Genomic DNA, 23,336 nt, shown 5'->3' on the forward strand with positions numbered 1-23,336 from the left:
AGCTTGGGCTTTATATGTTTTGGAACTATATTGTTAGATACATATGTATTCCTTTTGTCAATATGTAATATGTCCACAGGAACACTTTTCATATGAATTCTATTTTTCCAATTATTTTTTTTTAAATATATTTTATTGTTTTTTCACAGAGAGTAAGGGAGAGAGACAGAGAGAGTTAGAAACATCGATGAGAGAGAAACATCGATCAGCTGCCTCTTGCACATCCTGTGCCCGCAACCCAGGCACATGCCCTTGACCGGAATCGAACCCGGGACCTCTCAGTCCGCAGGCTGACACTCTATCCACTGAGCCAAACCGGTCTCGGCTATTTTTCCAATTATTAATATTGCTACGTTAGCATTCTTTCACTTCACATTTGCCTGGCACATCATTCCCGCTTTTGTGTGTCATCTTTTAAATTTTTTTTTATGTAATGTCTTATAGTAAATGTATTGCTAGATCTATTTCAACAATGTCATCTTGGACTATCTTTTGATTGGTAGGATCAGATTGAAAAACTTCCAGAAATCAGCAGGCAAGATTAAAGAGATAAGATATGTATTTTTTAAAGTTGAAGAGACATGATGGATGGAAGTAAAAGTACCAACATCTGAATAATAGTCCCAGGAGTAAAGAGAAAATTAAAACAGAAAAAATATTTGAATAAAGAATGAAGATACACTTCCAAGAATGTAAGGACTCAAAAGAGTACACAACGAGAGATAAGAAGAAACTCCAAACCAGACTCATGGTGAATTTTAAGAATACCGAAGGTAACGAGAAGTCCAACAATTTTCAAAGAGGAAGAGATCACCTACAAAGGAATAAGAATAAGATTGATACCAGACTTTTAAAAACTAGGTTCAAGAGGGTAATAGTAATATTTGAAAAGAAAATGGCTTTCATCTAAAATGTTATATTTAGACAAGTTTTCAAATGGTAGAACATAAATATATCCTTCTGCACAGATGGCCTCAGAATGTTTGCCAAACGTAGACCCACATTTTTGGTTAATAAGGAGGAGAAAAGTATAAAGCTCAAAAAGATTAAAGTCAATTAAAAATATGAAATGAAATGGCAGAATTCTTCAAAACCTATATAATAAAAGCCCAGCAACAGAAATGACGGAACCAGCAGAACGACCAGAGACCAGAATGGCCCCTTGCTCCAGCTGGCCCAAACCCACAGTGAGCAGTTAGGGGTGATCAGGTAGGCCGGTGAGTGGTTATGGGCAATTAGGTAGGCAGATGAGTGGTTAGGGGTGATCAGGCAGGCAGTCGAGCAATTAGGAGCCAGCGGTCCCGGATTGTGAGAGGGATGTCAAAACTGTCAGTTTAGGTCCGATCCACAGGGGAATGTCTGGCAGTCAGACATCCCCCAAAAGGTCCCAGATTGCGAGAGGGTGCAGGCCTGGCTGAGTCACCCCCCTTTTTCATGCACGAATTTCATGCACCGGGCCTCTAGTATAACCATAACTGAAAAAAAATGCATATGTGCTAACTCACTAATTGAAAGACTTTTAATTTAAAAATAAGATTTTATATTGAAAATCCAGTAATACATTTATCTGTCTATATATATAAAAGGCTAATATGCTGTTTGTCCAACTGGTAGCTATGACATGCACTGACCACTAGGGGGCAGACACTCAATGTAGGACAGCAGTTCTCAACCTGTGGGTCGCAACCCCTCAGACCATAGGAAAACATATATAATTACATATTGTTTTTGTGATTAATCACTACACTTTAATTATGTTCCATTTGTAACAATGAAAATACATCTTGCATATCAGATATTTACATTACGATTCATAACAGTAGCAAAATTACAGTTATGAAGTAGCAACGAAAATAATTTTATGGTTGGGGGTCACCACAACATGAGGAATTCTATTCAAGGGTCGCGGCATTAGGAAGGTTGAGAACCACTGATGTAGGAGCTGCCGAGCCTCAGTGACTTGATAGCAGCGGTTCTTGGGTGATGCACCCTGAAACCAGAGAGGAGGGAGCCCGATTCCTCTCGGGTCCATGCAATTCCACCTTGATCCATGAGTTATGTTGTTGCTGGGGCACTGTTGGCCCCAAATCTGGTTTACTGCACATTTGCATTTCTGTTCCACACCCTGTACGACAGCAACTTTGCAGAGTGTCCTCTCACACTCTGGGACTCCTCGGGGGATTTCAGAGAGCCCGTTTTGGCCTGATCCCCGCAGGCCAGGCTGAAGGACCCCACCTGCCGGAGGGACCCCGCTCACTCCGCAGACACTGGGAAGGGATCGCAGGAGGTTGGCTCGATCCCCGGTAGGGGGAGTGCAGGAGGCAGCCAATCAATGATTCTCTTTCATCATTGATGTTTCTAACTCTATCTCCCTCTCCCTTCCTCTCTGAAATCAATAAAGAAATATATTTTAAAAAAATTTTAAATCACTATCATAAAATGTGTTACAAATTTAAACTCAATTTTTAGGAAAATTATGGTTTTAATCTATAATAATAAAAGTGTAATATGCTAATTAGACCAGACGTTCTTCCAAACGAAGCCAGGGCTGCAAGGGAAGCCCAGATCCCGGGTGCTTGCCAGCCGCCAGAGGGAAGCCCGGGTCCCAGGTGCCAGAGGGAAGCCAGTGCCAGCAGCCAGTGGGAAGAAGGCCTACACTTGCATGAATTTCGTGCATCAGGTCTCTAGTATTTATAAAAAAACAATACAGTGGGGCCCTGACTAACGAGTTTTTTTGAGATATGAGCTGTCTCTTGGCCGATTTTTTGCTTTGAGTTGCAAGCTCAAAAAAATTTGGGTTATGAGCCAGCTTCAGATACTCCACCGCTAGTTGGCGCAGCGAACGTCACAGTGATTTGACATACGAGTAATTTGAGTTATGAGCTCCATCATGGAATGAATTAAACTTGTAAGTCAAGGCCCCACTGTAATGGATAAAAGAAAACAAACTTAGCATTTAACTCAAAAGGGAATCCTAGTACTCTGCAGGTGGGAATGCAGACTGGTGCAGCCACTGTGGAAAACAGTATGGAGTTTCCTCAAAAAATTAAAAATGGAACTCCCATTTGACCCAATAATCCCACTTCTAGGAATATATCCCAAGAAATCAGAAACCCCAATCAGAAAGAATATATGCACCTCTATGTTCATAGCAGCACAATTTACAATAGCTAAGATTTGGAAACAGCCTAATGGCCCATCAGCAGATGAGTGGATTAAAAACGGTGGTACATCTACACGATGGAATACTATGCTGCTGTAAAAAAAAAAAAAGAACTCATACCATTTGCAACAGCATGGATAGACCTGGAGAGCATTATGCTAAGTGAATAAGCCAGTCAGAGAAAGATAAATATCACATGATCTCATTCATTTGTAGAATATAATGAACAACATAAACTGATGAACGAAAATAGATCCCGAGACATAGAAACATCAAACAGACCGAAAAATCTCAGAGGGAAGGCGGGGAGGGTTGGGGAGCGAGGAAGTGTAGTAAGAGATCAACCAAATGACTTGTATCCGTGCATATGGGCATGACCAATGGACACAGACAATAGGAGGGTGGGGGCATGTGCCGGGGGGCAGAAAAGGGTGGGGGGTAGAGGTCAATGGGGGAAAATAGGAGACATATGTAAAACTTTCAACAATGAAGAATTTTAAAAAAGAATTTGGAAAAAAGCAAAAGAATAAATTACTTATAAAAACTCAACTTTAATCCTAATTAGGTTTTTCTTTGCAACCTCTTCTCTGCAGCTGAAGTTTCCTTCTGTTTCTTCCTGAACTCTTACAAGGCTTTAGTTCCAGAAACCTGCCTCTATGATGAAAAGGTTCTTCCCAGCTTTTCCTTGAGAGTTTTGAATTGTTTTCTGTGGGTCTTCATCTCATCAGTTCCAAGGTTCATCAGGACTTCCTGCCTCTTGCTGCCAAGTCACAGTCTGCCACGACGGTAAGTCCAAACTGCTGTGCTCGCTGTGCTTGTTTCTGTTGATAAGGCTCGGTCATTTCATTCCTTTCCTCCTCAAGTCATGGATCTGCCCCTTCGATCGAGGCTTCCTCAGTCTGGACATCATGATGGGCTTTTTCTTTTCTTCTCCAGCCATGTTGGTGTGGGATGGATTCTTCTTTTTTTTTTTTTTTTTTTTTTTTTAAATATATTTTATTGATTTTTTACAGAGAGGAAGGGAGAGAGATAGAGAGTTAGAAACATCGATGAGAGAGGAACATCGATCAGCTGCCTCCTGCACATCTCCTTCTGGGGATGTGCCTGCAACCCAGGCACATGCCCCTGACCGGAATCGAACCCGGGACCCTTCAGTCCGCAGGCCGACGCTCTATCCACAGAGCCAAACCGGTTTCGGCGGATGGATTCTTCTTATGTTGCATTTGAATTTGGAGCATCCCTCTGTGAACTTCTGGGTACTTTGATGGGTCAACATCGTCTTCATCCTTTGATTCCAAGGTTATTACATGTCCCCTTCCTCCAGGGAAGCTGTCAGGACTTTGGTCTTGAGCCAGCATTCTGCAGGAGCAACCAAACTCTCCACTCAGGCCCCAGAGCTCACTGGAACCCGGAGCCTTTTTCCAGTTGCCCACCATCGTTTTAATTTCTTCCACTTTGTTTTGATGGAATTGGTTTCATCTTCCAGAGCCTGGATCTTTTTTTTTTTTTTCCAGGAACAGACATCAACTGTTCTTAGTCTGAATATTGAGGCTTTTCTTTTCCCAGATGTTTTACCACAGTGCACATGATGTACCTACCTTGTCATAGGGTTGAAGATGTCCAGGTCACCAGACACTTCTGCATTTGCATCCTTTTTCCCCACAGGATGAAGCAACTACTTCCTCTTTCTCCTCCTCCCCCTCCTCCCCCTCCTCCTCCTCCTCTTCCTTCCTCCTCCTCCTCCTCCCTCTTCTTCTGAATGCCTGATAAATTCTAAGATCACCATCTCCTATGAAATCCAGGGACAGTGAGACTTGGTGTCTCATTCTGTGATTGCCGCAAGTACACTTCCCAGCTGGATGCCCAGAATCACTCCTGTGACAGGTAACTGGGCAGACCAAGCCACGGAGGGTTGTGTGGACAGCACCAAAGCATTAAAGAACTCACACACCCTTTACCCCGACCTTGGCGTTTTCTTTTCTCTACTTATACTTTGCTCTCTGTGGTCCCAGAAGGCCACCAATTACTCCGTGCACATTATTCTCAGCCTGGAATGACCACCCCCCCTCATTGCCCATGTATAGTCATACCCATTCTTTTAACATCTGTGCTCACTAAATAGGGGTGAGTGACCAGAAACCAGGACAGAGCCTGGTCAGGATTAGGGGCCCATGTTTGTGGGAGGAATACATAAATGAGTGAAGGAAGGAGAGAAAGCCATCATTTGCTCTTCCTGGAGATTCACACTTAGTGTTCTGCTGACTCAGCAGGTGGTTAAAACCCCTGTCAAAGTAGAATAGAGGAGTGATGAAATTTAAAATGGTGAAAAATGTCCATAGCATGGGGCCATGTAATATGAATTAAAATTCACCATTTTGAACCTATGAGGGAAGGCGGAGGGTGAGAGGGTAAGAGGTCAACCAAAGGACGTGTATGCATGCCTATGAGCATAACCAATGGACACAGACAGTTGAGGGGTGAGGGCATGTGCTGGGAGTGGGGGCGGCCGGGGAGAGGTCAATGGGGGGGAAAGGAGACTCATGTTATACTTTAAACAATAAAGAATTTAAATAAAAATAATAACAAATTTAAAGGAAAATAAAATAAAATTTACCATTTTGGACTACAAAGGATCCTAATGTTTTGAAAAAAAGTTTATGGCATAATAGAGATAATTTCTATAATCCCATTTGAGAATAATTAAAAACAAATTGTGATGTAAATTTCCCAACTGCTTGGGAAATTTTGAACTCTTCCCCAATAAACTTTGGATCAAAGAAGTTACCAACGTCAATATTGCACAATCCTTAAAAAATACTAACAGTGGATACACTAATAACATGTCAGATAAAGAGATAACATTATTCAATGAAGACAATTTATACCATTTAATACTTTAAGAACACTAATGACAAGCATGTGAAAATGAATCAAACAATACTGCAGCTAAAAATGTTAGAAATTGAAAAGGAACACAAAGAAATGAGAACAACGAAAATTAGAAATTTTAGCACAGAATGTTCTAGAGCTCTGAAAACGGGAATGCTTAGTACGAACATCGTATGGACTGCGTGCAGGCTGGCTAATTTCCTTTTCCCTGAGCATGTCCAGTGAGCTCTGTGGATTCTGCCAAATGTCCCCCACGTGCAGCTTAAACCACAGTTGAAAAGCCACTCTCCTGGGAGGTTTTGAGGGTCATGCATGCCAAGCTCACAATCCAAGAAAGGGGACTCTGTCCTGGGAGGCTGGGAGCCTTGGGCACAAATGTGGAAACTGAAGCTCAGAGGGGGAGCTGGTGTTGAACGCTAAGCCCCAGAATTTGCCCTCCTGGGCTGCCCAGGATGGTCAGGCCAGCTGGCCCCACGAGCCGAGGAGGCAGATGCTTCTGTTGTCTGTCTGCCGCTTATCCTGTCGTCCCCAAATGTCACAGAGATGTCAAGTTCACCCATCCTTTCCAAAGTGGGTGTGATTGTTTTTTACATTCTCCCCTGCAGACTACGGGAGCTATAGCTTCTTCATATCTTTGCCTATTCCTGTTGTTTTCAGTCTTTTAAAATGTAGTCTTTTTAATTGAAGGTCAGATAAAGAGCTTCACAGATAAGAAAAAGCTAAAGGAGTTCATCACCACCAAACCAGGATTATATGAAATGCTGAAAGGTATCCTTTAAGAAGAGGAAGAAGAAGAAAAAGGTAAAGATACAAATTATGAACAACAAATACACATCTATCAACAAGTGAATCTGAAAATCAAGTGAATAATCTGATGAACAGAATGAACTGGTGATTATAATAGAATCAGGGGCATAGAAAGGGAGTGGACTGGCTATTCTTGTGGGGGAAAGGGGTGTGGGGGATGCGGGAAGAGACTGGACAAAAATCGTGCACCTATGGATGAGGACAGTGGGTGGGGAGTGAGGGTGGAGGGTAGGGTGGGAACTGGGTGGAGGGGAGTCATGGGGGGAAAAAAGAGGAACAAATGTAATAATCTGAACAATAAAGATTTTAAAAAAGAAAAAAAGAGAAATATCTCTAAGAAGCAAGAACATTCAAAAAAAATATATATAATGTAGTCTTTTTCACAAGTGCGAATGGTATCTGTCTTTTCATTAGTGTCCCTCTGGGGTAGTGCTGATCACTTCTGCATGTGCTCCTTGTGCTTTTATTTCTTTGTGAATTGTCCTTTCATGGCTTATGTCCATTTTACATACATTTGTATTGAATTTCTAGAGAGAGAGGAAATGAGAGAGAGGGAGGGAGTGAGGAAGAGAGGGAGAGAAGGAGGAAGGAAGAGAGAGAGAAAAAGAGAGAGAGAGAGACATTGATCAGCTGCCTCCTGCACTCCCCTACTGAGAATCGAGCCCACAACCTGGGCATGTGCCCTGACCAGAATTTGAACCGGTGATCTCAATGCTCAACCAACTGAGACACACTGGCCAGGGCAAATTTTTTTAAATCTATTTTTTATTGTTTTCTTAGAGACAGAGAGGAAGGGAGAGGGAGAGAGAGAAATATGAATGAGAGAGAAACAATTGTATATCCATTTTAAATTTCTTTGTTTTTATGGTTGAGATTTACTTATTTGTTATTTATTGGGGTGTCAGAGCTTGAGTGGGGAGAGGAGGGCATTGCTACAGAGGATGCGGCTGCCTTGCAATCGGACTTAGGGTCAAGGAGAGGGAAGAGGGCGCCCTCATGGACAGGCAGTCAGGCCTGGGATCACAATCCAGCAGAGGTGAGGCGGGCACCGACAAGAACAAGTGGGAGAAGCTGCTCGGTTTGGGGAGATAAAGTCCACCCGTGCTGATGAGGGTGGCACCTTGACCTGCGGAGCAGAGGCCGAACAGGGTAAGGTGGGTGCCCCAGGGTGGAGTATCAGAGGCAAAACGGTGTCCATACCCAGGGCAGTCTGGCAGGGAATACATGAGCCTCAGCAGGGTAAGGGGTCATCCACAAGGAGGGGTGGCCTGGTGTGATTATTGTAGCCCAAGTAGTGTAAGGAGAATATCCTCACCCAGCGGAGGGTGTGGTAGCAGAATTAGGAGTTTGGGACCACAGGGGAATTGATCAAATAAGTAAATGCATACGTGCATTACACACATTATATCTCTGTTCCCGAGAAGCCCGGTGGCTGTGACCCCCATAGCGGTGAGCACTCCTAGTGCACAGGTCTTCGCTTCTAAGCCACATTTCACACTGAGAACCAGGGTTCTCCGGAGAAATGGCCAATTAGAGAGCTGGGGCAGGAGTACAAGGCGATGGCTGTGTCAGAAAGTAAGGCATTTCTCAAAGACTGATGTGGTTGTATGAAAATAGAGCCACTAGGTTTGTTTCATCCAAGATTTGGTTGCAGGGTGCGTGTAAAGTCCAGAGCTGTGTGAGTCAGGAAGCAAACACTGGCTGCTCTTAGTCCCAGATAGAGGGTTGGCCAAGACCTGAACTCACCCAAGTTCAAAACTAAACTTTTCTGACCCTGCTCAGTCAGCCTGAGCTGCTGCAGTATTGACTCACTTGGTGTTTACTTGATAGTCACTGATTAAGGTAAGCCACGAATGCTGGAGCATACACAGCGCACACTCAGCAAATGCTGGGGAACTTGCTTGACTGGAATGTTGACTGCTGAGCAAGAGTGCAGGACATCATGTCCTTAGCCAAGGTGCTGAAATGTCGAGGCCTGCGCCTATTTATTCAAATGGGCATGACTTTCCCTTAAGCAAAGGTAATTGAGTGTATCAAAAGAGATGCGATGGAAGTGAAAATTCTGTAAATTGTCAGTCTCCCTGTTAACACGAGGGATACAACATCGTGTAAATGGGGTCTTAATTTTCCTTACTAAAAGAGCTTAGAAGTAGCTGCACTAATCAAGTTAGGGCAACTATGATGGTGTCTTTACGGGTTATGTCTTCGTACAGCGATACTGTTGGTGATCTGATCATGTAGGCCATTCCACTGACATCTGGCTTCTCATGATCACTAAGTGTTCCCCTTGACGAGGTCTGCACATTATGCTGGTTCGTGCTGTGAGTCTGTTCAAGGAATTCCCTGTCTTCTGTCTTCCAGAGTCCATGCCTGCGGTCCTATCTAAAACCTCCCTACCTTGCTGCGCACACGTCATTCCATTATTTGCGACAATGACAGGCCAACAAAGTGACAGAAAACACTGCGTCTGGAGGTGGGTGGGAGGTGACGGGCTTTTGAAGCCGCCCCCTAAATTCTCTGACGTGGGTTCTTCCCTGTTACCTGTGCATTTTCACCTCTGCAGTGATGGAGAGACGGGGAGGGGAGAATCTCTGTCTTTCATTTCTTCTCTTGAGAGTCTAAGGCCCTTTAATGCTTGGAGTCAAATAAGGCCTTCCATTTAACATGAAGTCTTATTACTTTGTGACCAGTCAGCAGTGGGGTACACACTCAGAGAAACTAATGTTCGGGGGGGGGGGGGGGAGTTGGTTTTATTTTCCTAAAATTGTTCTTGAGGCAGCCATAGGGCACCATAATGGGTATTAGAAAATGTAATTTCCAATCCCAGTTTTGTGACTTAGGAGCTGTGTGACACTAGATGGGTGTCCTGTTCTGAGTTTTCCTTTCTCCATTGGAAAAATAAAAATTAATAATGTGTCTTTCCAGTTTTTTTTTTATTTTTGGTGTGGGCATAGTTTGATGTTAAACTATGTTAAAATACTTAACTAACTAGCAATGCAATTTGGGGATTCAAGATTAATGAGTTACGTTCCCTATGCTGTTAGTATGGGCCTTCAAAAGGCTTGTTTATATACAAGAATTGCCCCCTAAGGTATGAATTCTCAACTGGTCAATAATCTGTGAATCCAGAATATTAAACATTTTTTTAAACAATCCTTACCTGAGGATATGTTTTTATTGATTTGACAGAGAGAGAGGGAGAAACATCGAAATGCAAGAGAAATGTCGATCGGTTGCTTCCTCTATGGGCCCCAACTGGAATGGAAACCACAACCTTCCCAGTCATAGCGGGAATTGAACCCACTACCTTTTGGTGTACCAGATGACACTCCAAATCCACTTAGCCACGTGGGGGTGGGCAAGAATGTTGAGCAATTTTTTTTTAATCAAAACATTTACTTTCACTGTTTCTTAACCATGTGGATGTTTAAAAATAAATAACAGTAGCTTGGCTTTATCCCAAACTCTTTAAACCAGAATCTCAGGGGTGGGGATTTGTAACTGAGCAACAGACCAAAGTCCCTTGGAGAAAGAAAGATTAAAGTAACTAGATCTAGCTGATTAGATCCCTCCCAGTCAAAGAGGCACATGCTGAGTAGCAGGGAGTGTTATGAGCATTTGGAGTTTAAGCTCCCAGTAGACTCAGTAGGAAGAGAGTGCTACAATGGGCCCGGTTGCCCTCCTGGTGCTCTGTCTCTCCTGTTTGCTTCTCCTGTCGCTGTGGATACAGAGCGCTGGAAGAAGGAAACTTCCACCTGGCCCTACTCCTCTCCCAATTATTGGAAACTTACTCCAGCTAGATGTGAAGAACATCAGCAAGTCCTTAAGCAATGTAAGTATGTTTTGTGTTCTTCCAGCAGCTTGCCATGGGTAAGGAAATTAACATCTACTTCTAAATAAAATAGAGTTATTAAAATATGTGTTAAAATAAAATCATTAAAGCATGTCATTGTGAAGCAAATACTCCCCGTAGAGTATTATTTTTGACTTTTCACCCACAAGAACAGTGAAATAAAATACTAATGCATTTTATGAGTGAGGTACTTTAGGTCTGTGTAGGCTACAATAAAAAAATAAAGTAGCAAAAGATGGGAGAGCTGCTGCCCTGTTTAGTTTCCCCATTATTTACGGTGATTTTTAGCTGAAGATAAGTGGTAAGAGAGATGTTTTTGATTAGAAATTTCATTCAAGAAGTCACCGGAAGAAGATTTGACTTTGGGTGGTGGGTACACAATGTAATATTCAGACGACATATAGAACTGTACACCTGAAACCTATATAATTTTATTAATCAATTTCACTCAATAAATGTAATTTAAAAAGGAAGTCATCGCCCTGGCTGGCTTGGCTCAGTGGATAGAACAACGGCCTGCGGACTGAAGGGTCCCAGTTCGATTCCGGCCAGGGGCACATGCCTGGGTTACAGGCTCGATCCCCGGGGGGAGGAGGGGGGGGAGGGGGGGCGGGGCATGGTGGTGTGCAGGAGGCAGCCAATCAATGATTCTCTCTCATAATTTTTTTTTAAATATATTTTTATTAATTTTTTACAGAGATGAAGGGAGAGAGATAGTTAGAAACATCGATGCGAGAGAAACATCGATCAGCTGCCTCCTGCACACCCTCCACTGAGGATGTGCCCGCAACCCAGGTACATGCCCTTGACCGGAATCGAACCTGGGACCTTTCAGTCCTCAAGCCGACGCTCTATCCACTGAGCCAAACCGGTTTCGGCCTCTCTCATCATTTTTTAAAAAATATATATTTTATAGATTTTTTTTTAATATTTTTTATTGATTAAGATATTACATATGTGTACCCTCTACCCCCCCTCTCCCCGCTCACCCCCTCACCCCCCCCCGTTGTCCGTGTCCATTGGTTAGGCCTATATGCTTGCATATAAGTCCTTTGGTTGATCTTTCCCCCTTGCCCCCACCCTCCCCTACCTTCCCTCCAAGGCCCGACAGTCCAATCAATGCCTCTCCGTCTCTGGATCAGTCCTTGTTCATCAGTTTATGTTGTTCATTATATTCCACAAATAAGTGAGATCTTGTGGTATTTATCCGCTCTCCAGTTCCATCCATGCTGTGGCAAATGGTAAGAGTTCCTTTTTCTTCTTCCTCTTCTTAAAGAATACCTTTCAGCATTTCATATAATGCTGGTTTGGTGGTGATGAACTCCTTTAGCTTTTTCTTATCCGTGAAGCTCTTTATCTGACCTTCCATTCTGAATGATAGCTTTGCTGGATAAAGTAATCTTGGTTGCAGGTTCTTGCTATTCATCTCTTTGAATATTTCTTGCCACTCTCTTCTGGCCTGCATGGTTTCTGTTGAGAAATCAGCTGACAGTCGGATGGGTACTCCCTTGTAGGTAACTGACTGTCTTTCTCTTGCTGCTTTTAAGATTCTCTCTTTATCTTTTGCTCTTGGCATTTTAATTATGATGTGTCTTGGTGTGGTCCTCTTTGGATTCCTTTTGTTTGGGGTTCTCTGCGCTTCCTGGACTTGTAAGTCCATTTCTTTCACCAGGTGGGGGAAGTTTTCTGTCATTATTTCTTCAAAAAGGTTTTCAATATCTTGCCCTCTCTCTCCTTCTGGTACCCCTATAATTCTGATGTTGGTACGCTTGAAGTTGTCCCAGAGGTTCCTTACACTATCTTCATATTTTTTGAATCTCTTTTCTTTTTTCTTTTTCGGTTGGGTATTTTTTGTTTCTTTGCATTTCAAATCTTTGACTTGATTCTTGGGATCCTCTTGTCTGCTGTTGGATCTCTGTAAAGTATTCTTTATTTCAGTCAGTGTATGCATAATTTCTAATTGGTCCTTTTTCATGACCTCCATGGTCTCACCATACTCCTTGAGGGATTCATTAAATTTATCGGCGGTTTCCATAAAATTCTTGACAAACCTTATAAACGTGGCCTTGAACTCTATATCCAGTCGTCTGGCCTCCTCCGTTTCTGCCAATTGTGACCTGTTTCTCTGTCTCCGCATTTTGGCTGCTTCCCTGTGTTGATAGAGTGGCCCTGCGCGCCAGGTGTCCTGTAGGGCCCAGTGGCTCAGCCTCCCCAGTTACCTGGGGTGGACACTCTTGGTGCACTCTTGGTGCCTCGCTTGTTGTAGGATCACTGGGAGGAATTGACCTCCAGGCCAATTGGCTGTGGGAAGCAGCTGTGTCTGAAGTGGGAGAATGGACCCCCTCTGACCACTGGGTACAGTGGCTCCTGGATCTAAGGAGGTGCTAATTCAGCCCCTGCCTGAGGCCTCACAGCCGGAGGAGCCACGAAGAGGCTCAGCTGTGAAGCAATGCAAGCCGCTGCGGGGCCTTGGGCCTTCTCTTGGAAGTTCCGGGTCTGGCTGGCCCAGCTGCAGTTAGGTAATTATCAGGTTGCAAAGTTCTGGGGCATTCACATGCAAAAGCCTCTGCCGCAGCCCGGGTGGGGCGGGGTCTCAGGGAGACAAAGGGCGTAGAAAGAAGCAATGGCTGATTCTCCGCACCCTGAGTCGCGCGTCTCAGTGTCCCGGTAACAGCTGCAAGCACCTCTGAGGGAAAGCGGCCCTCAAGTTCGCCCGCTGCCGCCTGAGAGAGCCGCCTCTCCCAGTATGAGTCCTAAGTCCCCAGAGACTTCCCAGAACCGGAGTTCAGAGCAGTCGGGAGCTTGTGATTCAAAAAGACAGCCGCGTCCTCAGGTGCCACCCCCTTTCCGCGCACGCAAGCCGCCGCCGTACCTCTGCACTCAGCCTCCGCAGCTCCTCTGGCTCTCAGCGTGCTTTTCTTTTCTTCTAGTTGTAGAAATTACACTCAGCCAGCCTTCCTGTTGTTTTGGACGATGTTTGCTCCGTCCTTTGGGCTAATTTTCAATTGTTGTGTGGGGCAACTATTTCCCGGTGTTTATCTATGCCGCCATCTTAGTTTCTCCTATTTTATAGATTTTTTTACAGAGAGAAAGGGAGAGAGATAGAGTTAGAAACATCGATCAGCTGCCTCCTGCACACTCCCCACTGGAGACACGCCCACAACCAAGGCACATGACCCTGACCGGAATCGAACCTGGGACCCTTCAGTCCACAGGCCGACGCTCTATCCACTGAGCAAAACCGGCTATGGCGTCTCTCATCATTGATGTTTCTATCTCTCCTTCTCTCTTCCTCTCTGAAATCAATAAAGAAATATAGTTTTTTTTAAAAGGAAGTCATTTATAATAATAAAAGCATAATATGCTAATAAGACCGGACAGCCGAATGACCTTCTGGACGTCCTTCCGGACAAAGCTGGGACTGTGAGGGCCGAGCCCCTTGCATGAATTTCGAGCACTGGGCCTCTAGTCTACTATATAAACACCATGTTTTGTTCAGAATAGGTAGGAAAACAGTACTTCTCAAGGGAAGCAAATTATGCCTGATATCAAGGAAAAAACTGGGATTAGGAATAGTGTGAGTGAAAGAGAGAAGTTATCAGGGCCAGCTTGCTGGTAACAGGATCCTTTGGGCACAGTCAGCAGCTCTGTGGCTGCCCGTGGCTCGGACTGCTGAAGGTGGAAGAAACTGCTTGTCCATGAGCTGCCGCATGTCCTGGCACTGCCCCCGTGGTGCTCCCTCCTTCTGTGTTAGTAATACAGAGGATCATGAACTGGGCTGGGCATTAGGATCATCCAGGGTGAGTTTCTTTTTTTTTTTTTTTAAATATATTTTATTGATTTTTTATGGAGAGGTAGGGAGAGAGATAGAGTTAGAAACATCAATGAGAGAGAAACATCGATCAGCTGCCTCCTACACACCTCCTACTGGGGATGTGCCCGCAACCAAGGTACATGCCCTTGACTGGAATCGAACCTGGGACCTTTCAGTCCACAGGCCGACGCTCTATCCACTGAGCCAAACTGGTTAGGGTCAGTGTGAGTTTCTTTTAAGGATAGGATTCCAGGACTCATCACAGGGCTACTGCATCAGAATTCTGATGGCAAGAGCTCCCTGGGTGATCCTGAAGGAGCAGGTGGGATCATTGGAGATTGACATATTGCTAAAGGATCCGAGGTTGTATAAATAGAGGCTCAAATTTCAACCTGTAGGGGATGCAGAAAATGCACTGAAATTCTCTGACATCTGTTTCTTTATTGGTAAGTGGGGCAAATGAACCGCTGACAATGCTGCTTTGAAGATTAATTGTAATACGTGTACAATTTACCCAGGCTGTTGCTGGGCACATAAGTGGCAGCTATTAATAATCCCTCTCATATTTATGTAGTAACTTCAGAAATATTCTAGGCCATGTCACCGAATAAAAACATAAACCTGGATGATAATATCATTCTGAATCAGGCACAATATATTATCAAATAGTGACTTCTTTGGCTAACATTTGAATCTCCTTTCCACTTCCCAGCTTTCAAAAGTCTACGGCCCGGTGTTCACTGTATACTTTGGCATGAAGCCCACGGTGGTGCTGCACGGGTACGAGGCCATCAAGGAAGCCCTGATCGATCGGGGCGAGGAGTTTGCTGGAAGAGGCAGTTTCCCAGTGTTTGAGAAAGTTAGCCAAGGGTTTGGTAGGTGTGCGTGTGGAATAGGGATGGGGAGGATGGAAAATAGGAATTTGAAGAGCTCTTCAGAAAGCTTGGCCCCTTGGTGTGGACGCCAAGGGTCAGATTCCTCCTCCTTGTCTGGGACCTCTCTGCCAATTTCTGTTTCCCTCCTTGTAGGAATCCTTTTCAGCAGTGGAAAGAGATGGAAGGAGATCCGGCGCTTCTCCCTCATGACCCTGCGGAATCTGGGCATGGGGAAGAGGAACATTGAGGACCGTGTTCAAGAGGAAGCCCGCTGCCTGGTGGAGGAGTTGAGGAAAACCAATGGTGGGTGATTCTATGCACTGTAACTCTGACCTTAACATTTCAGGGCGGTCAACTCCTTCATATGGGTGTGGTGTCAGCCTCCCATGGAGGAGTGAGGGTCTGAAGCAGAGCGCCAGGGAGGTTTTGTGTGTCCGTGCTCCTTGTGTGTGCACAGCCTTGATTGTGCATAGTGTGGATAGAAAGGGTCATTTGTTCCTATTTTCTCTAAACTTAAACTATTTTCACATCTGAAATCACAAAGAATAGTTTTTTAAAAAATTTGTTTTATTGCTTAAAGTATTACAAAGAGTATTACATATGTCTCCTTTTTTTCCCGCCCTTAACAATCCCCTGGCCTCCCCTACCCCCCAGTGTCTTATGTCCATTGGTTATGCTTATATGCATGCATACAAGTCCTTCGTTTGATCTCTTATCCCCCTGTTCGCCCCCCAACCTTCCCCGGCCTTCCCGCTGTAGTTTGACAGTCTGTTTGAGGCTGCTCTGCCTCTGTATCTATTTTTGTTCATAAGTTTATAATGGTCTTTATTATCCATAAATGAGTGAGATCATGTGGCATTTTTCCTTCACTGGCTGGCTTATTTCACTTAGCATAAAACTCTCCAGTTCCATCCATGCTGTTGCAAATGGTAAGAATTCCTTCTTTTTCACAGCAGCATAGTATTCCATTGTGTAGATGTACCACAGTTTTCTAATCCATTCATCTACTGATGGGCACTTAGGCAGTTTCCAGATCTTAGCTATGGTGAATTGTGCTGCTATGAACATAGGGGTGCATATATCCTTTCTGATTGGTGTTTCTGGTTTCTTGGGATATATTCCTAGAAGTGGGATCATGGGGTCAAATGGGAGTTCCATTTTTAACTTTTTTTTTTTAAATATATATATATTTTATTGATTTTTTACAGAGAGGAAGGGAGAGAGATAGAGAGTTAGAAACATCGATGAGAGAGAAACATCGATCAGCTGCCTCCTGCACATCTCCTACTGGAGATATGCCCGCAACCCAGGTACATGCCCTTGACCAGAATCGAACCTGGGACCTTTCAGTCCACAGGCCGACGCTCTATCCACTGAGCCAAACCGGTTTCGGCTAAATATATTTTTTATTGATTTTTTACAGAGAGGAAGGAAGAGAGATAGAGAGTTAGAAACATCGATCAGCTGCCTCCTGCACATCTCCTACTGGGGATGTGCCCACAACCCAGGTACATGCCCTTGACCGGAATCGAACCTGGGACCTTTCAATCCGCAGGCCGACGCTCTATCCACTGAGCCAAACCGGTTTCGGCCATTTTTAGTTTTTTGAGGAAACTCCATACTGTCTTCCATAGTGGCTGCACCAGTCTGCATTCCCACCAGCAGTGCACGAGTGTTCCTTTTTCTCCACATCCTCTCCAGCACTTGTCGTTTGTTGATTTGTTGATGATAGCCATTCTGACAGGTGTGAGATGGTACCTCATTGTTGTTTTGATTTGCATTTCTCGGATGATTAGTGACTTTGAGCATGTTTTCATATGTCTCTTGGCTTTCTGAATGTCCTCTTTTGAAAAGTGTCTATTTAGGTCCTTTGCCCATTTTTTGATTGGATTGTTTATCTTCCTTTTGTTAAGTTGTATGAGTTCCCTATAAATGTTGGAGATTAAACCCTTATTGGTGATAACATTGGCAAATATGTTCTCCCATGCAGTGGGCTTTCTTGTTGTTTTGTTGATGGTTTCTTTTGCTGTGCAGAAGCTTTTTATTTGATGTAGTCCCATTTGTTTATTTCCTCTTTAGTTTCCAATGCCCTAGGAGCTGTATCAGTGAAGAAATTGCTTCGGCATATGACTGAGATTTTGTTGCCTTTGGATTCCTCTAGTATTTTTACGGTTTCCCGTTGTACATTTAAGTCCTTTATCCATTTTGAGTTTATTTTTGTGTATGGTGTAAGTTGGTGGTCTAGTTTCATTTTTTTGCATGTATCTGTCCAATTTCCCCAACACCATTTATTGAAGAGACTGTCTTGACTCCATTGTATGTTCTTGCCTCCTTTGTCAAATATTGAGCATATTGGTTCGGGTTGATTTCTGGGCCCTCTATTCTATTCCATTGATCTATATGTCTGTTCTTATGCCAGTACTAGACAGTTTTGAGAACAGTGGCTTTGTAATACAGCTTGATATCTGATATTGAGATCCCACCTACTTTGTCCTTCTTTCTCAGGATCGCTGCAGCTATTGGGGGTCTTTTTTTATTCCAGATGAATTTTTGGAGAGTTCGTTCTATGTCTGTGAAATATGCCATTGGTATTTTAATGGGAAGTGCGTTGAATTTATAGATTGCTTTGGGCAGTATGGACATTTTAATGATGTTGATTCTACCAATCCATGAACATGGTACAAAGAATAGTTTTGAGTCATGTTTGACAAAGTCAGGGAACAATGTTTTTGCTATAGCATAAATGTGGGTTATTTATTCCAGAGCACTTCACCAGGTGATGCTTGTCAGGTGGACATGGTGGGAATGATCTCATCGCACTCTTATGGAGCATGTAACAAGTAGCATGTGCTTGCAGTTCATTGGCCTAGATTTGCATGATCAGCCTCACAGACATCTCTAAGAGTGCCTTTTAGGGCCCAGTCCCATAGTTCGAGCCAATAATGATGCCATCTATGGTATTAATTGCTGAGGCATGTCTTTGTACAATTCCCATCACTTATGATTTCTCTGTAGAGACAGCACTATTTTAAACAAATTGGCATTAATTACTTTTTGTTACTCACTGTATTAATTTATGTATTTTGAATATATGCTACATTAAAATTCTTCAAAATACAAAAAATGCTAAGTTATCAAATGTTTTATTTAACTAGATTTAAACCATTATCAAGTACAACTTATCCTGTCTTCTCTAAGTAGAATTTGGCTCTGTTTTCAGTTTGCTCAACTTGCCCCAACTTTGTTGGACTTTGGGGACAAGTATGTAGCAATTATCTGCCTTCCACAGCTGGTGTAATGATCTGAAAAGTGCTTTGTCAAAATGACACTGATTTTTGGCTTGGTTTACAAATTACCCTGTTTTATTTATTTATTTTTTAAATATATTTTTTATTGATTTTAGAGAGGAAGGGAAAGAGAGAGAGAGAGATAGAAGCATCCTATATAATAAAAACCTAATATGCTATTTGTCTAGTCAGCCGTTCAACCAATTAAAGCATAATATGCGAATGATATGCTAAGGCTGCTCAACCACTCACTATGACGTGCACTGACCACCAGGTGCCAACGCTCCAACCTGTAGGTTAACATGCTGCTGGGGTCCAGCCGATCTGGACTGAGCTAGACGGGCCGGACATGCCCTAGAGCACTCCCATGGTTCCTCTCTGGCTGTTCAACCTCCCGCATCTCTCCCTGGTCCTGATTGTGCACCAGTGGGGTTCCTCAGCCTGGCCTGTGCCCTCTAGAAATCTGGGACCCCTCGTGTGATGTTGGAGAGCCTGTTTCAGCCCGATCCCGCAGGTCAGACAGAGGGACCCCACTGGTGCACAAATTTGTGCACCAGGACTTTAGTCAAGATAAGAGAGAATCACTGATTGGTTGCCTCCTGCACACCCCCTCCAGGGGATCAAGCTTGCAACACAGGCATGTGCCCTGATCGGGAATCAAACCATGACCTCCTGTTACATAGGCCAATGCTAAACCACTGAGCCACACCAGCAGAGCTACCTATTTTAAATTCTTTCTTTCATATTATGTGAAAGGAAACACCAAAAATCATATTTCACCTGTGAATCACAGACAGACAATGAAATCCCCAAGACTTTTCAAATTATCCTTTACCTATCAGGTTAAAATAAAAGTTGTTTTAGCCCTGGCCGGGTGGCTCAGTTAATTAGAATTTAGTATACACCAAAAGAGTGCAGGTTTGGTTCCCAGTTGGGGGCACCTACAGGCGGCAACTGATCGATGTTTCTCTCTCACATCAATGTTTTTCTCTTCCTCTATCTTCCTTCCTCTCTCTTTAAAATACAGTAAAAGCATATCCTCAGATGAGAATTAAAAAGAAAAAAAAGTTTTTTTAAAGCTTAGAGCCCTGGAACATATTTTTTAAATCCTCACCTGAGGAAATTTTTTGAATTGATTTTTCTTATTTTGAGACAGAGGAAAGGAGTGGGAGAAAAAAACATTGTTGACTTGTTGCCTTACACGGGGTTCCTGACCTGGGCAGCCTGCAACCGAGGTACCTGCCCTTGACTGGAATTGAACCCAGGACTCTTCAGTCTGTGGGTCTACTCTCTATCCACTGAGTCAAATCAGCTAGGGCCTTGGAACATTTAACAGAGCCTGGCCTAGAAGCTACTAACTAGATTTCCTTTTATTCTATGCCCTACTATTTCCTCCCCACATTAAACAAAAATTTATAGTATAAAGCAACGGTCGCCAAGCTTTCAGACCTCACAAACCACCAGTGGTCCATGGACCACCAGTTGGCGACCACTGGTATAAAGCACATAACATGAGATCTACCCTCTTAGCAATTAAGCATACATTACAGTATCAGGCAGCTAACTCCTCAGTAGGGCTCAAGATCCACAGGGTGGGGTGACAGGTAATCCAGGGGGTGGGGCTATTGCTTTCCCCCAGGGGAATGTGCCACCCAAGAAAGATGGCATCTGTGTTATTAGAGAATGACTGAGCACAGGGTTCCTGGTGGATCTCTCCCCAGAGCCACAAACCCAGGCTCTCCGATAGAACTGTAGTCCATGCCACCCTCCCTTCCTCTGCCAGAGCCCAGGTTAGTGGTTATGAATGAGATTTTGGGTATTGGCCCTTTAAGAGGGCACCTGTGACTCTAGCAGACTTCCATCTCCCCCTGGTGGACAGAATTCCTGCTAATTTTCACAGCCAGACATTACATGGGAGCCTCTTCCAGGCTCTTGTGCTCTGGGCTGGGCAGCCTGGCTTGCAGTTGACACCCCACCCTTCTCAGGGGGAACCTTTGCAGCTAAGATCTCTCTTCATAATCTCAGCTACCAGCCCTTTTCATGTCTCCACTCTCAGTGTCAATGTGGCTTCTTCTGTAAATCCTTGGTTATAAGACTTCTCTTCAGCTAGTCTTCACTTGGTTATTCAGATAGATTGCTCTATATTTTAGTTGTAATTCCAGTTTGGTCCCGGAAGGAAGTGAGTGTACCATCTACCTATTCTGCCACCATCTTGGATCCTCCAGGAGGGAAAAATTTTTTTAAATATGTTTTTATTGATTTTAGAGAGAGAAGAAGACAGGGGGAGAGAGAGATAGAAACATTGATGAGAGGGAATCATTGAATAGCTGCCTCCTGCACACCCACTACTAGGGATTGAGCCCAAAACCCCGGCACGTGCCCTGACTGGGAATCAAACCAGTGACTTTTTTTAAAAATATATTTTATTGATTTTTTTACAGAGAGGAAGGGAGAGGGATAGAGAGTTAGAAACATCGATGAGCGAGAAACATCAACCAGCTGCCTCCTGCACACCCCCCACTGGGGATGTGCCGGCAGCCAAGGCACATGCCCTTGACTGGAACCGAACCCGGGACCCTTCAGTCCGCAGGCCGACGCTCTATCCACTGAGCCAAACCGGTTATGGCAAACCAGTGACTTCTTGATGCATGGGACAATGCTCAATCCACTGGGCAACATTGGCCTGGTGGGAGGGAAATTTTTTAAAACAGTGAAATAAAGATTTAAAAGAACTCCATTTTTGTTTTGCTTATGTGGGATTTATGTTTGAAATAAAAAATTCTCGTTTCATTTTTATTTTAGGCAAAAAAAATCCATTTTATAATAATTGTTCACTTGTATTAGCTTTTCTTTTTTTAAAAAAATATATTGGTTTCTTACAGAGAGGAAGGGAGAGAGATAGTTAGAAACATCAATGAGAGAGAAACATTGATCAGCTGCCTCCTGCACACCCCCTACTGGGGATGTGCCCGCAACCAAGGCACATGCCCTTGATTGGAATAGAACCTGGGACCTTTCAGTCCGCAGGCAGACACTCTATCCACTGAGCCAAACCAGTCAGGGCTGTATATTAGCTTTTCTTGTCATACAACAAGGATGCTTGCTGCTTCTTTACACTTATTCTTTCAAATATATGAATTCACCCACAATCTTCCTCGCTATAGCTCCCCCTCTGTTGCTTCTACACATGATTCTTTCAATTTTTCATCATACATAAAACATCGTGAGGTCCCTATTCTTTCTCTATACCAGCACTTAATTTTCTACAGGCTTTGCAGACAAATTATATTCAGCACTAACTTTAATTATGACATATATAAAAATGGCCTCTTTAAATGTTTTTTTTTCCCTTTATTTTTTTCTTCCAAATTAACAGGCACTTGGGTGAAAAGTAAAGACAATTTGTACTTGAATACAAATAAAGACAATGGGTATAAATTGAGTATTTTTTTCAGAAAATTGTTATTTAATTAGCTAGGTTGAAATAATATACTCAGGTTAAGGTAAAAGTAATGCATTGATTTTATTCATGTTGAATATTTTTTTAAATATATTTTATTGATTTTTTACAGGAAGGTAGGGAGACGGATAGAAAGTTAGAAACATCAATGAGAGAGAAACATTGATTAACTGCCTCCTGCACACCCCCTACTGGGGATGTGCCCACATGCATGTTGAATATTTTGCTGTTAGGAAATTTATAGGCAAGATATTGCTTTAAAGTTTCTAAAATTACCTTTACCTGTTATTTCATAATCAAAGTGTTTCATATGTATATTCTAATGGTGTTTTAAAATTGTTTCTGATTCTTTAGCATCACCCTGTGATCCCACTTTTATCCTGGGCTGTGCTCCCTGCAATGTGATCTGCTCCATTATCTTCCAGAAGCGTTTTGATTATAAAGATAAAGTTTTTCTAAACATAATGGAAAGGTTTAATGAAAATGTCAAGATTCTGAGCTCTCCATGGATTCAGGTGAGGCCAAGATTGTTTCTTCACATCTTTATGGAATCCTTTATGCTCTTTTCTCCAAGAAGTCCACATCTGTGTGTGTCCCAAGCCGTAAAGTGAATGGGTGAATGCCATAGTCCTTCCCAGAGCTTAGCATCATGAAGTGCTCATCTGGGAAATTGGGCCGAGCCCTTTAATGATACACCAGAAAAGAAATGCCCAGAATACAGATCTGGAATTCAACCCCATTGACCCTGTCCAGGATATTCCTGCTAAATTCCAAAGCCCAATTTCCCATAAAGTACTTTGATAACTTCCAGAAACATGCCTATAGTACTAAATGGACTTATGGGTTCCTCTTGAAAGGATTCCATTACCCACAGGTCTTGTCATTAGTTAACACTTGGCGACTTCTTCAGTACATTAGCTGACAGAAATATATGCATTTAGGGAGGAAGAGAATATCTCCTTCAAGAAGGGAGAGTATTTGGGACCACAGATGCTTCTATGGAACACTAACTGGGGTAAGAGTATTTGATGGTTTAGTTGGCATTCTAACTGACAAGGTAATTGTTTGGGGGATGACAAAATGATTGGGTACATGGTGTACGAACCATACACAGACATCACAAGTTTACCCTGTGCGAGTTGACATGTTCTGTACTCAGCCTAAAAGATAGTGATGTGGTCTTAAAGA

The 23,336-nt window shown here is 43.2% G+C and overlaps 1 protein-coding gene across 2 annotated transcripts in view; it reads left to right on the plus strand.

Moving 5' to 3' along the window:
• Nucleotides 1–10,433: 10,433 nt before the first annotated feature.
• The window catches only part of LOC308528637 (cytochrome P450 2C19-like), a gene marked incomplete at its 5' end in the record, with an annotated part of 83,140 nt that continues 70,237 nt past the window's right edge, over nucleotides 10,434–23,336 (plus strand). Inside the window, 4 exons of one of the 2 annotated variants that reach the window (XM_081104354.1) lie at nucleotides 10,434–10,691; nucleotides 15,239–15,401; nucleotides 15,555–15,704; nucleotides 22,503–22,663. In XM_081104354.1, the coding sequence (XP_080960480.1) occupies nucleotides 10,524–10,691; nucleotides 15,239–15,401; nucleotides 15,555–15,704; nucleotides 22,503–22,663 (642 nt within the window). The remainder of the gene's footprint in view (nucleotides 10,692–15,238; nucleotides 15,402–15,554; nucleotides 15,705–22,502; nucleotides 22,664–23,336) is intronic. The other variant, XM_081104356.1, reaches the window with a different exon arrangement.

Source organism: Myotis nattereri (assembly GCF_964212035.1).
Source record: "Myotis nattereri genome assembly, chromosome: 13".
NCBI classification, from domain to species: Eukaryota; Metazoa; Chordata; class Mammalia; order Chiroptera; family Vespertilionidae; genus Myotis; species Myotis nattereri.